This window comes from Hydra vulgaris, chromosome 08, assembly GCF_038396675.1.
Source record: "Hydra vulgaris chromosome 08, alternate assembly HydraT2T_AEP".
Classification (NCBI taxonomy): domain Eukaryota; kingdom Metazoa; phylum Cnidaria; class Hydrozoa; order Anthoathecata; family Hydridae; genus Hydra; species Hydra vulgaris.
The window spans coordinates 15466554-15484517 of NC_088927.1; the positions used below are offsets into that span (position 1 = coordinate 15466554).

General features: G+C 25.6%; 1 protein-coding gene across 3 annotated transcripts in view; it reads left to right on the forward strand.

The window, feature by feature from the left end:
• LOC100213238 (sorting nexin-29) overlaps positions 1-17964 on the forward strand; it is a 46711-nt gene that overhangs the window by 16220 nt on the left and 12527 nt on the right. For all 3 annotated transcript variants that reach the window (XM_065803165.1, XM_065803166.1, XM_065803167.1), the window contains 7 exons: positions 5967-6056; positions 6801-6885; positions 12199-12269; positions 12393-12457; positions 12588-12684; positions 12757-13501; positions 13795-14001. In XM_065803165.1, the coding sequence (XP_065659237.1) occupies positions 5967-6056; positions 6801-6885; positions 12199-12269; positions 12393-12457; positions 12588-12684; positions 12757-13501; positions 13795-14001 (1360 nt within the window). The remainder of the gene's footprint in view (positions 1-5966; positions 6057-6800; positions 6886-12198; positions 12270-12392; positions 12458-12587; positions 12685-12756; positions 13502-13794; positions 14002-17964) is intronic.

Consider the following 17964-nt stretch of genomic DNA (forward strand, 5'->3'; position numbering starts at 1 on the left):
ATTTATATGTAAAAAATTTGTTTTATTCATATTTTTGCGTATTTTTATTTTTTATTTTTTAAATTATAGTTGGTGTCTTTTTTTGAATTATTTCATTTTATTTCTGTAATTGCAAATAAATTTGATTTGTTAACATTTAATCTCAGAGATAATATAACAGAAATAATATTGTTTAACTGTAATTAAGCAGAATTTAACAAAAGTAGCCATATTATTTTGTTGCTGGGATTAATAACAAAGTAATTGTTTACTTCTATTTTTGTTTACTAATATATATATATATATATATATATATATATATATATATATATATATATATATATATATATATATATATATATATATATAATATATATATATATATATATATATATGTATATATATATATATATATATATATATATATATATATATATATATATATATATATATATATATATATGTATATATATATATATATATATATATATATATATATATATATATATATATATATATATATATATATATATATATATATATATATATATATATATATATATATATATATGTATATATATATATATATATATATATATATATATATACGCAATGCATACATATAGATATATGTATGAAAAGTGTATTTTCAAAATGCAGTATATCCCTTTTTGTGGTATTGAGATAAATAAAGTTTTGTGCCGCACAATGGTGTCTTTTACATTTAAAAACCATTTGTTGCCTAATTTATATACACATAAAGTATATAATGATATGTTAATAATAAAAACCTAGGCAAATAAAAAAATACCTATTTTTTTTATTTAAAATTGTATTTGCGTTTAAAGTGCTGTTTATCCTATTACTGCTTATCAGCAAAATGCTGTTTATCTATTTTATAAATATGAATATCCACCTAACAGATGTTATGGAAAAGTAAATAACTTTAAAATACCTAACTATTTTCGTAAATTAAATAAATCGTGAAATATTTATTTCTAGTTAAAAAACTTATTTTTTGTTTATAACTTTATGGACTATTTTCTCTTAAATATTAAAATAACAGGTATTATCTTTTACATTAAAAATTAAAAAAAATAGTTAGATATCGTCATCACTAGAGTGTTCAGTATCTTCTCTGGAATCTTTCAATAATGTCTCATACAGTGTGTGTACTGTGCCATCTGCACCCACAGCATTTAGGAGACGAAAAACATCTTTTTTTTTAGCATTTTTTACACAGTTTTTTGTTGCTAGGATGCTTGATTTAAAAGTGTCCCATTTCTTACCTTTCTTAAGTAGGCTATGTAAGGTTGGCTCAGAATGATAGCTGCACTGTGCTATTTCCAGATGATTGGAATTGATAATCGATTTTTTTCCCTCGCTTATTTTAAATATTTTTATTGTTTTCACAATTTTTTTTACTTCTGCTTTAAAGTCTAAAGCTGACCAATCCTGACCAAAAACAATCACTTTTTTATGTCGGGTGAGAATGTCTCTATAGATATCAGGTTCTAGAATCTGCTCATGTTTTTTGATATCCTGCTGAACACGACCAAACACTCTATCTGCTGGAAGGTAGGAGTGCGCTGGTTCCGGGAATGTATGAGTGATAAGAAGATTTCTAAAATGTTGCTTTCTCAAAGAAAAAAGCATTGACACCATGTTTATGTTTTTGTTTTGTCCACAGCAGGAATCAGAAAATAAACGAAGAACTGATGCATTTGAACACGAATCAAAAAGATATGCAATCAAAAAATGCTGTAACGCTGAACAAATCACATTGGAATCTTTACCATTTTCACATTCCAACCAGATGAAAAAGTTAAAATCATTTTAACATTGCCTCTGTGTACAACAACGCCTAGTACATAAAGATAGAGTTGCCGAAAATAGTAGGCTTCTCCTATAGGCAGCTTTGGCAAAACCAGATTCTCCATCATATCAAAGCAAATGGCTATCTCATTTGGTCGTATATCATTGAGAAGGCTGTAAAACTTTTGTGCTTTTCTTCGATGGAGAATGTACAAAGCTGTTTTGGTCTGTTTTGAGGCATCACTGAGATTTACATCTTTTATTGCCAGTTTAAAGGCATGGCAAGTAGAGCATGTGTCTGTAGCAGGATGACCAATGCCAAGATTAAAATTATACATCAAAATTGCATAGTAAAAATGATATCCCACAATCAACTGATTTTGATTGTTATTTAGTTCTAGGTAAAGTTTATGCATTAGTTTAATATTTAAGTCAGAAGGGAGATATTTTCGATGTGGAGAACCCTTTTGTCCATAGTGACTAGCTCTACAAGTAAATGTCTGAATATGTTTTTTTACAGCATCTCTCTTACTTGCATAGGCCATTAACTTTCTGATTCCTCCTCGTTTTTCAAGTCTGGTTGTCCCATGCTGGAACCAGTGATTGGCAATCTTTAACACTCTATCCAACTTTATTGCTAAAAAAGAAAAATAAGATATATATTTTTTAAATAAATGAAACCAATAATAATCTTTAAATCAGAAATATACTATTACAATAAGAAATAAATCTGAAAAGTAATAATGGTTGTTCATGAACTTGTATAAATATTTCTTATTTTGTCTGGAGTCTGAAGCTTATTCTTATTTTTATATAAGAGAACTCTTATATAAAAATAAGAATAAGCTTATAATGAAGTAGAAATAAGGCTATTGTTGAATTTGATATTAATACTATTTTTACAAAATTGACTTCATGAATACAAATTATTTGGTTTTATTTTATTAATAATGTTATAGACGAATTCAAGTAATTATACTTTTTACAATCTGGCTATAAAACTGCCTGTAATTAAATGGTGATTAGAGTTTATGATGGCATTATATTCTAAGCTGGTTAAATATCTATCATAAAAAAGCAGTATAATTAATGGTGCACTTACACAACACAGAACAAAATGAGGCCTGACAAACTTGTAACTTAATTCCAAGATTTAAGAAGTACTTGATGGTGATATGTCAACTTTTTCCTGACATCATCTTTTACTCTGGCTCTTTTAACAGTGTCTACTTCAAGCATAGCCAAAATTGCTGAATCTTGTGATACTTTGTCTGAGTGCTGGTAAAAGTTAGAATGAATCGTCAACAGGTTCTCTGGTGTTATTTCTTGTGCCTAAAAATCCAAATGTGTTTAATATTATTTTTATTTTTTCAAATTTCAAAAACTAATACAAAATTTGATAATCAAATTTGCTAGAAAATTTAAACGTCAAAATCCTTTAATTTTAAATGAAACAATTTTTTCTTTTTAAAGAAGAGCATTCCTAACCTAACCTTATGTTTTGTACTACAAAAAAAAATGCATAATTAGTTTCCAAAGATAAAGCAAATAAAAATAAGTATCGTTATGAAATAAATCCATAAAAGAACATAAAATACAAAAATACTTTTTAACTTATTCATATATGTCTTTTTAATTGGTTATTTCCTTATCATTAAATAATGTTGTTCAAACTCACTTTGCAAAAGCCCATTTTATGATTACGCAATAAAGAAGGAATCTTTCCTCCACTAGAATGAAGAAATTGAATGTTTTTTCTTGTTTTGAGCAACGTATCTTTCTTTTACACGGATTAGAAGACAGGAGAACAAGAACACTTTCATCTAAACCATCGTAGTCCGCCATTTTACACGAGTTGATAACAACATAAGTTGATAAAATTAGCTGTGCTTGTGCAAAAGTAACTTATACTTGCCGTGGATTGGTCAAAACAAATACAGCATTTTGATAATAAATAAAAAACTTCAAACCGTGTTTTGAAAATAAAACAATTTTTAAACATTGAGAATCTCTCTCTCTCTCTCTCTCTCTCTTTCTCTCTCTCTCTCTCTCTCTCTCTCTCTCTCTCTCTCTCTATATATATATATATATATATATATATATATATATATATATATATATATATATATATATATATATATATATATATATATATATATATATATGTATATATATATATATAGTATTTTTTTGTTTATAGTAATTTATATTATTGCAGTTAGTGCTGAATAAAAAGTTTAATAATGAGCATAGCTATAATAAAGTAGTCTGTGGCCACACTGGAGGGAGAAAGAAAACATTTTTGAAAAAATGAATATTTTATATTTAAATGATTTAAATTTTACAACAACACATAGCTTGTTATGATTTATTTTTTGTTATATAGTCTCAAAAAAGTTATTTGCTAGCGTACTAACTGATAGAACCATGATAAGAGAAGGTGATAGAACAATTTTGTTGTCTGTAGATTAAATCTTTTATAAATTAGAAGATAATATCAATCAAAACAAAGCAAGCAAGTTTAAAAAAAAAAACAGGAAGCAGAAATAAAAAAACAACTACTTGCTAGTAAAAAAAAAAATTAGCTCAACAAAATTCTGCCTGAATCCATGTATCAAGGAAGTTATATCAATGAGGAATAAATATATAATTCAAATAAGGAATTAAAGGTGATGTTAAATTAATAGTATTTTTGTTTATTTTTTTAAACATAGAGTAACAAGGTAAAGCCTTTTTTTATTTAAAATGTTTTTACAGATTGATGTATGTGAAGTAGATCAATTATTTAATATAAATTTGCTTAATACCAACATAGATATTTTGATGTCTGATTTAATAAAATACCAATGTTTATGGAGATGTTTTTCAAAAAGTTTTTTTATAGAAAGCTATTAACTTTTTGACCAATTTTGTGGTAGGGTTATCTACTGAATTGTCAAAAATAACAGTAAAAATTCTTAAAATATTTATAATGCTAGAAGAAACAGATGGACAATTAAATGAGCAGAAAAGTTATTGTATTGTAAAATTCAAAATTTGAAGCAATTGATATGTGTGCAATACAATAGTCAATCTTGGCCAAAGAATCAATGTTTTAGATGAACCTCACAAATCAGTTCATATTTCAGATGGATAGTCACTTTACCAAAACTTATCCAAATATACCAATCAGAATTCTTCTGTAGACAAAGTGTAAATGAAAAATTAAAATAAAATTGTTGCTTGTTATCAAATTTGGAATTCAAAATTGAAACATTTTTGAATTTTTAAATGAGCAAATAATTCAAAATAAAAATCAAAAAAAAAAATTTATTTACTTCATTTATTTTACTCTTTCTTTATTCTTTACACTTTGTAAATTTCTTTCTTTGCACTTTTATTAAAAGATTAATTTCAGTTCATTAGAATATAAAAAACTAAAATAGAACTAGTTGGAAATTTTTAAAAAAGATAATAAAATAATAATTTTAATAAAATAAGGTGCATAAAAATAAAAAAACACTCAAAGAATTTGTAAAATGGTAATAATCTTTAAAAAGCTAACAACCTCAAAAACATTTTTATTTTGGGTGAAAAAAAACATAGCCTGTTTAGATAATTTTTTTTTTAATTTAATGACTCTACAAGAATTTAATTGTTTTATGTTAAATTAGAAATTTAAGTAAAAGTTTTTCTTTTGCTTTAAGTGAAAATTTACCTTGAAACTATTATACTCTACTTCAGCTGGTTTTAAAGAGACCAAATCAAAGTTTGTCATTCATGTAACCAATGAAAGTTTGTCATTCATGTAACCAATAAAAGTTTGTCATTCATGTAGCCAATCAAAGTTTGTCATTCATGTAACCAATCAAAGTTTGTCTTTCTTGTAACCACTCAAAGTTTGTCATTCATGTAACCAATCAAAGTTTGTCATTCATATAACCAATCAAAGTTTGTCTTTCTTGTAACCACTCAAAGTTTGTCATTCATGTAACCACTCAAAGTTTGTCATTCATACAACCACTCAAATTTGTCATTCTTTTTTTTCTTAATTTAGTCTCAGCACACCAGCCGTACTCAAAATGAATCATGAAAACTTTTCATTTCAATAATGTATTCATTATAAATATCTAACGATGCATGCATTATTGAAAGCCTTATAAAAAACAAAATGCGTTTTTTCTATTTTACAGCATTTTGGTCAGTGGTAAAAGAATATCTTGGAACATCTGAACTTAACTACTTCAACACTTTACCAGATATTACTACCGATTCAGGAAAAGGTAAAAATATTTTAACAAAATTGTTTAAATTTAAAAACTACTATTTCAAAAAGTAAAAATTGTTAAATGTATTCAAATGCAAATGTTTGACTACGTTTATGTTAAATTAGATATTTGGATAATGGATAATACTTGGAACTTTTTACTTTAGAAAGTTGACCCATTTTTTTTTTTATACTTAAAAAATTTTTATTTCTAATTTGTGTTTTTTGAATACTTAATTTGGAAATAAAGAAACTTATATGAATGCTATAACAAAAATAAAAATTGCATGCACTTTTGGTGTGTATGTATGACATCTATAGTTTTGAAATAATATAGAACACATCTCACCATTTTTATTCTTCCCTAATTAATATTGTTTTTTTTAAAAAATAAAGCACTTTAAAAATTTTTTTCAGATTGGTTGCACATTTAAGTTTTAAACTTGACATGGATGACTTCATTTTATAAGTAAAGTGCTTCTGTCTCAGTCTCCACTAGACAATTATCAACTTTAATCAACATTCTTACAGAATATTGATTGAAGTTTATATTAATCTTTTTTATGATTAAATTTCATTCTCATCTTGCAGATTGTCAATTGAAGCTGCAAAGTTTTTAAGTTTAAGCAAGTAACAACAGTAGCTAAATTGTTGTTTAAACTTCTAATTTTCCAACAATAGTTTAAACTAAAATTTTTATGTTATTCAAAATTGACTAACTTAAAAATTATAATAGTAATGTTATTATTTTTTGGTTTAGCAAGAGTTTGGCTTCGAACTGCCATTAATGAAAGTACATTAGAGCGACAACTCCTTCTTATACTAGGAAATGTTGCTTTGTTGAAGTATGTTTTATAAATTTAATTATTCAACTTTAATTTTAATAATATTTTATAAAAGATGTTTTTCAATAAGATTTCTTTTTTCAGACCTGGAAAGGACCTGAAAAAAACTACTAACTGTCAACTTATTAAAAAAGACATTAACATACAAACATTAACATACAAAGACATTTTATGGAAAAAGCTGATGCTTTGAGAATAAAACATTTTGTTTTCTTTATTTTTTATTTTTTTTACGATGATTTCTTTTTACTATTTAAAAATAACTAAGTTATAAATTTGGAAACATTTAAGAAAATTTTAGCTAAGTTATTTCAAATTCTGTATACAGTTATTCTTGTTTATAAATCGTTTTTTACCTAGCAATCCTTGTTTTTTTATTTAACAATATCATAGTTAATATCATTTATTTAACAATGTTATAATAATATCAATGTTATAACAATATCATAGTTAATATAATAATGGGCTCACAATGTTTTTATGATTTTTCTTATTTTTTATTTGACTTAGTAGAGAATGGTTAATCTAATGTTTCATCAACCTTCATGTTTTGAAAGATAGTGTTGTTAGTGGAAACTAACAAAAAGGTCAACAGTAGTGATCGACCAAAATTCTGTTTTGGCCGAAATTTTAATTTGAACAATACCGAAATTTTGGTTTCGGTACTTTTTATAAATTCGGTAAAAACCAAAATTTCAGTTGAAAAACATACCAAAAACAGATTTTTATCTAATTTAGAAAACAGTTATTTTTTTGAACTTTCACAAATTATTATAAGAATTTTCACAAAATACCTAAAAAAAAATCTTGTTTTGCAGAGAAAATCTGCCAGCTGTTAAATTTTGCTATTAACTTATATCGCCAAATCATGTATTAAATCTCAATTTGGGATACACGTGAAATTAATTCTAACATAATACGAGTATAAAAAAACAACAAATGTAAAGTTGCATTTTTAAATAAATTTTTCTAATAAAATAAGTTTCGACTAGCCAAAATTTGGTATTTATCGAAATGTAATATTTGTCGAAATGTCGGTTTCTGTTTCGACACCAAATTCGAGTACCCGAAATTTATTTCTTTTTTGGCTTTTTTTCTTTTGTTCGATCACTAGTCAACAGAGTATAACATTTTATGAATGTGGTTGTTATCGAAACACAAGGAGGAGGGAAACATGAAATTGATGTTGTGATATTTGATAATGAAGATAAACTTTGGTGAATTAAACCAATGATTTGGTAAATAAAACCATTGATATGGTAAGTTAAACCAATAAAAAATGGTTAATTAAACCAATGATTCTTTTATAAAGTTATAAAGTTTATCTATTTTTCATACAAGATACCAAAAAATTATAATCCTAATATGCATCCTATTTGTTATAATATATGGGAGCATAAAATAAGCTATAAAAATGGGAAATATTCAGCATCTAAATAGAAAAGAGAAGATGGTAATTATGTTGTTACTCTTATGGGTAGAAAGGAATTTAGCAAATATTTTGGATTTGGAAAATTGAGTGTACTTGAAGTGCATCAGTATGTTAAAATAGATATTTGATATGTTTGTTTTGTTTTCATATGTTTTAAGTGAACATTGATAGTGTTTTTGTATTTTATCATTTTTACTTTTATTTTTATCTTTGCTTTCTTTTCTTTCCTTTGAGATCCTGCAAAAATAGGAGTCTGAAGAGATGATATATTTTATAGTTAATTAACTGTGGAACACACCCACAAGAAATCAAGGAATGACGAAATATTACACATCTTTATTGGAGTAAGAAAGTTCTTCAGACAGACTTGCTGTTATTCTTTCAACAACCCACACTGTCTGCAAATAAAGGTTCTTGGAATTTAAAAAGGATTCTTGGAATTACTTGAAAACAGGGACAGCTGATTTATAAACAATTTGTATTTTTCAACAATGAAATGTTAAAAAAACAATTGATGGTACTTGCTAGGATAAAACAGTATTCAACACTAGGTGCATTTAAAGCACTGTAGTTGCAATAGAAAAGCATCTTAATAAAAAATACTTTATTGTTTTCAGTCATCATTACCATAGAATCATGATAATAAAGTATGGAAGTTGTTGTTTAGAAAAGGTAGGTTTCAAGGCTCTTGAAAATTTTCAATTTTCAAAAGCCTCAAAACTAAGTGGGATGATATTGACAAGACAAGTAAAGAAGCTTTTGCTTTACTTAAAGTTCAAGACCAACGGGTGCCAACAAAGAAGAATGTGTGCAATTTTTTTCCTGTATCAAGTCTCAAAATAGGCAAAGCAACCTAAAAGTGACTATCTTGACCTTTGCAAAATGACAGCAATTTTACCTCCAGAAGCCACCGGTTGAATTAGTTTTATACAGACCTGGTGGTTATCACAAAGTCCAGTGGGTGTCCAAACTTCTGTACAGTGCAAGAATATTTGATCAATATATTTTTTTCAAAAAGATTCTTTAATGATCTTGACATAGCGCCCAGTTAAGTTAAAATTTTAAGTTAATTAAAGTGAGAAATTGATGTTTGCAAATATTGTTTCTTCATCAGTGCTGTTAACATTTGCCAGTTTGTGTTGTTAATGCTAAAAATATTGAGTGTTTCAAAATAAAACCTGACTATTAGTTTTGTAAAATACTGCTTTGACATATTTTATATGCTAGTTTTTGTCTTGTCATTGAGATATTTTGTTTTGTATTTTTTGCTTTATCATTTATTATTTATTTTCAATTATTGCTGTTCAATGTTACTAAATTGTTAACAAATATTACTTGCTGTTATATATTTAAATCTAATGTAAGTTTTTTAAAGATTTTTAAAACATGCGATTTTTTTATTTATTTAATGACTTAAACTGTTTTCAATGTTTTTAACTGAATATAATTTTTATTAGGTTGGCAAAAAAAAAAAAAAGAAAAAAGAAAAGTTCTCAAGTATTAAATAAATATTTAACAAAATTTGTAAAAACATTGATTCAAGTTAATGATCGAATTTCCAAACCTGTATTTTTTTAAATATAAAATTGATTTTCTTAGGATTGGGAGCTCTTACCTTGAAAATAAGTCAAAGCCCAAGAATAGAAAGATCTGTGAACACCTTATTTTGGAAGTTCCACTTTTGTCCAAATGTTGTTAAAAACAGTTTATATGGAAGGCTAGGGAGACTTCTGATAGCTTTTGTTCTAATTGGGCTTATTTAATCACGAATGCATATTTTTAACTTAAATTTTTTTTTTAAAAGTGTTAAATATACTTTAATCATTGTATTTTAAATACAATGATTAAAGTATATTTAACACTTTTTTTATTTTTCCTAATTTTCAATGTTTAATTTTTTTTTTTAAAGCGCAAGTCAAGAGTCTGAAATCATCTTGCATGCTTCAGACATTTGATTTTTTTTTTTTTTATTAAATGATCAGGCAATTTCAATGATAATGTATTTTTTTTATTTTTAAATTATTCCATCTGGAACTTATCCAAATTCCATTCAAATTTCATTTAAATTGCATTCAAATTGCATTATACATACACATCCTTATCTGAATGATTTACTTGGAATTGAAAATTTTACATCAAAGAACCAAAAAAGCTTTTTTTTACTCTAAAATCCTTTTTCTTTTTTTTGTGGGATATTGTCATCTAGCTATTTTAAAGCTAAGAGCGAATGTCTACCAACATATCGACCAGCTGACAACTCTTTAAAGTGTCCATTCTTTCCCCAAGTCCTAAGTCTCCCTGGTCTCTCTTTTTATTATACATAAGGTTATACTTTTAGAAACCAACTATAAAAATTTAAAAATATAAACATATCTGATCGGAAATAATAAAAAATGGAATGTAATTTTCAATAAGTTATTTTCTCAATAGATCCTTCCTCTTCCCCCATGTGTTTAACATTAAAATGTTTTATTTGTCAGTGTACAGTGGGCCAGAATTCACTTTTACTGGACAATATAAATAACTTATCAAATATAGAAGATTTAAGGGCCATTTTTGTTCTATACTTTAGTTTTAGGATTGCAGTTTAAACAGTGACAGAGCAACAAATACTGATCTGTTGGTTAGATCAGTATTTGTTGCACTTTTGGATGATTTTGCCAGAAATTTAAAATCTGAATAAAAGGTTTTGATTAAAACCAAAGTCTTCAGCTGTTTTTTCTTATTCTCCAAAAGTACACCTTAAAATATTGTCATCACATTTATAACAGAACCATCATTTTTGGGAAATCAGCAAGTCACATTTTGTTCATAAAGTCAGTTGGAATCTTCTTCTTAGTCACTTTTCCTTTATATGTTCTTTAGTTCGTGCTTACTGTTCTCTTGTTTCTTTTTTATATGCAATTTGCAAAATCATTTCAAAAACTCCAATCTAGGTATGGAGACTGGAAAGACTGTATTTGGATTCTCTGTGAGTATATTCTTTATTTACAATATAAGGGCACCACACACTGAAAAACATTGAGATTAGTTTCTCCAGATGATATAGTTTGAAGCTTTCCATCAATTACTGTTAGTTAAATAATTAATTTTACTTTATTTGGAGATTTACAAATGTCTAATGTAATCATACTCAAGTCTTTAACCTTTTAATATAATAATCTTCTTTACCCACAGATTCCTTGGAGTCCTTCTTGTATGCAAATCTTAAGGGTCTGCAATAGTTTGTGGATAATGATTTTTGATTTCTCAAAGTAGGCACTGTTTTATTGCTGCAATGAAATTCAGTTAAATCCAATCGGTCTCGACAGGTAATGAATAGCTATTAATACTAATTTAAGGTATTAATTTAAGATATAATGAGTCTGCATTTAGTCACAAAGACTGATATTTAATTGGGGATGGGGCCAAATTTGATAGAACAAAACCAAGGGTTGACCTGCATAAATGTTGATACATTTTATAAATATTTTATTTTTAATTAAAATTCATGTTATATACACATATACATTTTATTTACTTTATAGAATTCATTTTATATAAACATAGTTTCAGTTGCAGAAACAAACGGAGACATTTTTTGGTTCTTGTACAAGAAAAAAATTACATGCATTGACTTTTTATTTTAAAATTAAATAAGTTTATTTGTTTAAAAAATCAAGGTTTTCAGATTTATTTTGTTAGTTATTTTTATTATTATTTTGATCATTTTAATAATATTTTTTTAATTATTTTTTGTTTTATCAATTGAATTTATTTTCACATTTTTAATATCTTTATATTTTTTATTTAAATGATATCAAACTAGCAGTATTTTTTTGGTATTTCATTATGCCTAAAATAACGAAAATTTTATACACAACCATCAAAATATCTTTTAGACAGTTTTATGAACCATGGGCTTTATTTATTGATGGCGAACGCTCAAGTATAATTCCTGTAATGGCTCGTGGTATGTGATTCCTTTTTTTAAATTTCTTTTCAATTTATTGATAATTAAGCTGTTCTGTGAACTATTTATATATCAATTTTTTTGCTGCTTTTTGATTTTTCTTTGTTATGAAATGTGTTTTAGGATTAGCTTCCATTGTTTTTGCAATTGACGTAAAAAACTCTTCGCTAAATCGACCTTTTAAGCAGGTTTGCTATCTTTTATTTTTAAAATTCAAAGTATAAATTATATTTGAGTTTAAGTTAAATGTAACTTGTTTATAAATTTTTTCTACTCTTTTGATCCTTTATGTCCTTTATTATTAACTCTATTTATAAGATATCTGTTCCCAATGGTTTGACGAAAAGTGAGAAAGTTGCTAGTAAAACTCATCGTAGAGTTAATTCGAGTCCAATGCTACAGCAGTGTATAGCAGGTATGTAGATGTAAGTTGCATTTTTCCCAATAATATTTTTTTGTTTCTTTATTTAAATTTTTTAATTAACAGAACCTTCCATAATGAAAAAGATTAATATGAAAAAGAAAAAGAAAAAAAGAGCAGTTAGTGCAGAAATAACCGATCTTGATGATGGGAGTAATCTTTATTCAGAATCATCTCATACAGAATCAACATCTTATACTGAAAATACTTACTGCTCCTATATTACAGCTAACATGTTAAGTAAGAACTCATCTACAAATCAAATACAAACACATCATAGAAAAGCGTCAGCTCCAAATTCTCAAACCATTTTTAACGCTTCTCAATTTGAAGATTTAAAAAATTTTTCAATTAAAAACTCTTATTTAATGAACTCAGAAAATGTTTTAGATAGTAAAGAAAATAATGTACATTCCTGTATCCAAAAAAAAGGCTGCAATGTTGAACTAAAAACTGAAACAAAAGAAATGGTTCAAACACTTTGTACTAAAAATTCTTTTGAGCAGAAAGATACAATAGGAAATTGTAAAGACAGCAATAATTCAGAGGAAGTAAGGCCAAGGAAGGAAGATTTAAAATCAGATGATATCTTAAATGTGAAAGAGTTTGAGCTAAAAGTAGGTTATGAAGATAATGAAAATTATCTAAAGGATTCTTTTGTTCCAGGAAATGATGACGTATTTGAAAAAAATTTTCAAGTCAGTTTAACCAAGCTAAATTCAGGGGAGAAGCCTAACCAACTAGAATATTTAGAAAAGTTCGAAGTTGATAATGACAGAAAAAAATCAATTGAAAATCAAGGACAAAAAAGGTATATACTTAGAATATTATTTTTATAAATGTAACTAATTTAAATTAATTATTTTTTTTTTTTTAAACTAAATTTTTATAGAAAACATTGCTTTTTTATGTTGTTTTTTAAAAACATTTTATTGCATACTAAATAAATTTTTTGTTGTAGTGCTATAAATTATTTATTTTTGTATTGCTAAAAAAATTTTTTTAACAGTATAATAATTAAAAAAAAAGTTTTTAATTTTGTTATTAAACATTTATTGTCATTGTCTGTTTCATTGAACAACTTCATTTTAATTATTATTGTAGCCTAGTTATTAAAAGTTGTAATGGTAAAAAAACAGAAAACGTTTCAGTTGAAATTAAGTCATTACCTGAGTGCGTAGAATGTTTTATTCCATATGATGAAATTTCCACTCGAGCTGCATCTGATATGTTACCATTATTGGTATGTAGTAATATAGATAAAATGTTTCCTGTTTATCAATCTCCAGAAGAAAAGAATCATTTAAAAGGGTATAATATCATTTTAAAGATTTAATAGCATATTTTACTCTAACTTTTTTTGTTTATGTTTATATATTTCCACAACTATAAGAATTTGAAAAGCTCTGAAGTTTTCAGGAAAGTGAATAAATGCCTTTGCATTCCCTTTTTTCCTTAGCTTTTTCTCAAGCATTTTTTGTTAAACTCAAGATGTTTCTTGTGGTTGTTAGTTTTTAAACACTTTAATTGTTAAATATATATGATCTGCATTTTAATCACATTAGAATTTTTGTTTTTTTAATGTTTGTTTAAGCTACCAAAAAAATTTAACTATTAAAATATCTACATAATTAAAATTGAAAATCAAATTAAGATAATCAAAGAAAGCTATCCAACAAACATAGTTCACATTTTAGGTGATTGATTATATTAAAATGGGTATATTATATTAAAATGTTCCTTTTTATGGAATAATGAGTGTAATTGAATGAATGAACAGTATTGCTTGTACCTGACCTCATTTAGAAGTAAAAGATTTGAAACTGTTAAATCAAACTTTTCATGTTCTCTAGTACAAGATTATGTTATCAGCCAAGGAAAAGAGGTTTGTAATTCAAGTATAAAATGTACTGTTTACTTCAACAAACTGTAAATATTCATCTGGTTTCAGTATTCATTTGATTCGTCTAGTTTTTTTTATCTTGTTTTCATTATTTTTTTTCATCTGGTTTCAGTATTCACATTTTACCTCGTTTCAGTATTTATTTGATTCGTCTAGTTTTTTTCCTCAAACATCAGTTCTATGGAATTTGCTTCCTTCATATTGCTTTCCTGATTCATATAATTTGCAATCCTTTAAGTCGACTGTCAATCGTTATCTTGCTCTACCATCTTCATCTTTTTTCTTCCAGTAACTTCCAACTCTAATTAGTGGTTGCTTGCAGCCTTGTTGGAAGCAATGTTTAAAAAAAAAAAAAAAAAATTTCTGAAGGAAACATTATGCAAAAATTTGTGCAATTGTATGAATTTTAGGAATTTTTTTTTAACTTTAAAACACAAAAAGGGTATTTTAACTAAATTAGAAGCAGTTGTTGCAAAGATTTTTAATAACATGTTACAATGAATCAATAATCCACAATGCTTCTGCACAATTAATCAATGACCCACAATGCTTCTGCACAATGAATCAATGACCCATAATGCTTCTGCACAATGAATCAATGATCCACAATGCTTCTGCAGTACAATTCGATTTTTCTTAGATGATCAAATGTAGTAGTTGCCTAATATGTTTTACAAAGAAATAACCAATTGAAATAACATATCTAAAGATTTTTCTTTAAAAACAAATGAACTTTTGGACAATATTTGTTTTCAATTTAAATTGAATATTAAATTTTCATTAGGTGTTTTTAATAACTTATTTCAGAACTAACTGAAATATAACTGCAAAAATTGATATAGAGATTAAAGCTCAGAGAAAGATAGAGAGCTTTAAGCATGGTTTCAGAGAAAGATTAGCAGATACAAGAAAAATGAAGAATACAAAGATAAAGTACATTGAATTAACAGTTCAATGATCTGTAATAATAAGTAAAAAGTTGGCAAGAAGAGTCATTGAACAATAGTTTTATTTTTAGTGATGAATAAAATTCTGATTTCTCTGATGAGAAATATACTGCTCTTAAAAAAATTAAAGCTGAATCGCATTTATTATCACACTATCAGTATGTGTAACGTATGTTCAAAGTTTAAGATAGAGTTTAAACAATAACCTGCTAAAAATAGCCTGTAACCTTAACATAACAAGGTTTTATTTTTAATGATGAAAAAATCTTTATATAAAAAGTTGATGATCATTAAAATTCTTTTAAAGATTGTAGCACTTTATGACAGTGAATTTCAAGTTTGTCATGGCAACATCATTAAACTAATTCTTTTTATTATCTATAAAATTATCTATTATAAACTCAAAACTTACAGTTCCATTAAAAAATTCTTTTTTTAATGGAACTGTAAGTTTTGAGTTCAATCACCACTACATTCCTGGTGCCACACCTGCTCATTAATGTTCATGTTGTAGAGTTAAAAAGTTGAGAGAGGTTGTAACCTTAACTAAATAAAAAACAGAGCCTCCATGACTTAAGTAGTCCTCTAGGCCTTGGGGAAGTAAATTGCATTAAAAAAAAATCAATTAAAAACTAACAAGAGCAAATCAATTTACATAAACTGCGATGAACACAGAGACTATTCACTTTGTTTAACAAAGTAAACCATGATAGGTTTTTGCCAACCATGGTTTTACCTACCTATCTCTGGTAGGAGTCAGAAATAGTCTGAAGGGTGCCAATGTCCAATAGGGTGTCTTAAAAAACAACTTTTTTTTATAAATGTCTGCTCCCACCCTATAGATTCTATTAATCAGCAACTTCCATTTTTATTTATAGTAACTGATTGTATTCAGGAATTTAAATCAAATAAGATAACAAGAAAAAAAAATCAAAACAAAACTAATCACTATTTTAAACTTTTATGTGATGGTAACTATGGTAACTTTTATGACAGTTTTTAAATGATGATAAAATTTTAAAATGATGGTAACTTTTATGAAAGTAAAAAAGACTATCTTTATATGTTATAAGTAAATCTTGATGAGAAATATAAATTTAAACTGATAATTATCTCTTACATTTTGTAAAAAATAATCATATAGGATAAACTTTAACTTTCTGTTTTTTTGTTTTTAAGTAGTTTTAAAATTTGTTGTTCTTTAACTTAAATATATTGAAACCTTAAACTCTTAATTATATTGATACCTTAATCTCTTAATTATATTGATACCTTAATCTCCACTTTTTTATCTCCACTCTTTTATCTCCACTTTTTTATCTCCGCTTTTTTATCTCCACTTTTTTATCTCCACTTTTTTATCTCCACTTATTGATATTTTTGGTAAATGCAAAAAGAAGTTTTATTGTCTCCTAAAATTGTTATTACAAAAAACTAATGTTTGAAATTTTATCTTACCAATTATAATGGCAGTAAAATGTTAGAATTTAAAGATTCTACTATTTATGACAATTTCATGGAAACCTATATCACTGTTTTTAAAAAAAAGTAGAATAAGCAATTTTGTGCTTTAGTCTTGATATATTAAAATTACACCTGATTTCTAAAATTAGGTTATAAAAAACTATTTTTAGGGCTAGCTCAAGACCTACGAGCATTTGACAGGCCCCTCAGTATTATCAATATCATATTCTCTAATACTGTCAAAAAAAGTATTTTTTGAATGTGTCTTAACTCAGTCATCAAAAAAGGAAAAGCATAAAATTTTTAAATAATTATAGCTTTTTAAAAAATTGCGCAATAATAAAATAAAGTTCAATGAATATTATTATTAAAATTTAAATTGTGTAAATTATTTTCTTAGAAACTTATTTTTGCACTTTTGAAATTCTTTAAAAACTTTCTATTATTTCTTTCTGTCTTTCATGATTTTTTAATGCACTTTGATTAGAGCTTGAATATTTAATCGTAAAATTTAAAAAATCATTATCAAAAGTGCAAAAATAGTTCATTAACCAAAAAGTAACAAAAAAAATTTACAAAAACAATAATAGTAATTATAAAAATAAAAAAAATGTAATATAATAATAAAAATAAAAAAAATATAAATAAATTTTTTTTTTAAGAAGCTGAAAACAAGAAGTAAAAAACCACAAGAAACTAAGACTTGATTATTTAATATTTTTGTGTGGTTTCATCTAATGATTTTTGAAGATTTTTTAAAAAATTTTTAGATAAAAATTTTCTAAAATAAAAATTGTTTTGAACATTTATTAAGTTTGTAAGTTTAAGAACTGCTAAAACATTTTCTAATTTACGGACCAATAAAACATATTCTAATTTACGGACCAATAAAACATATTCTTATTTACAGACCAATAAAACATAACCAATAAAAAATTAAAAATTCAATAAAAATTTTTT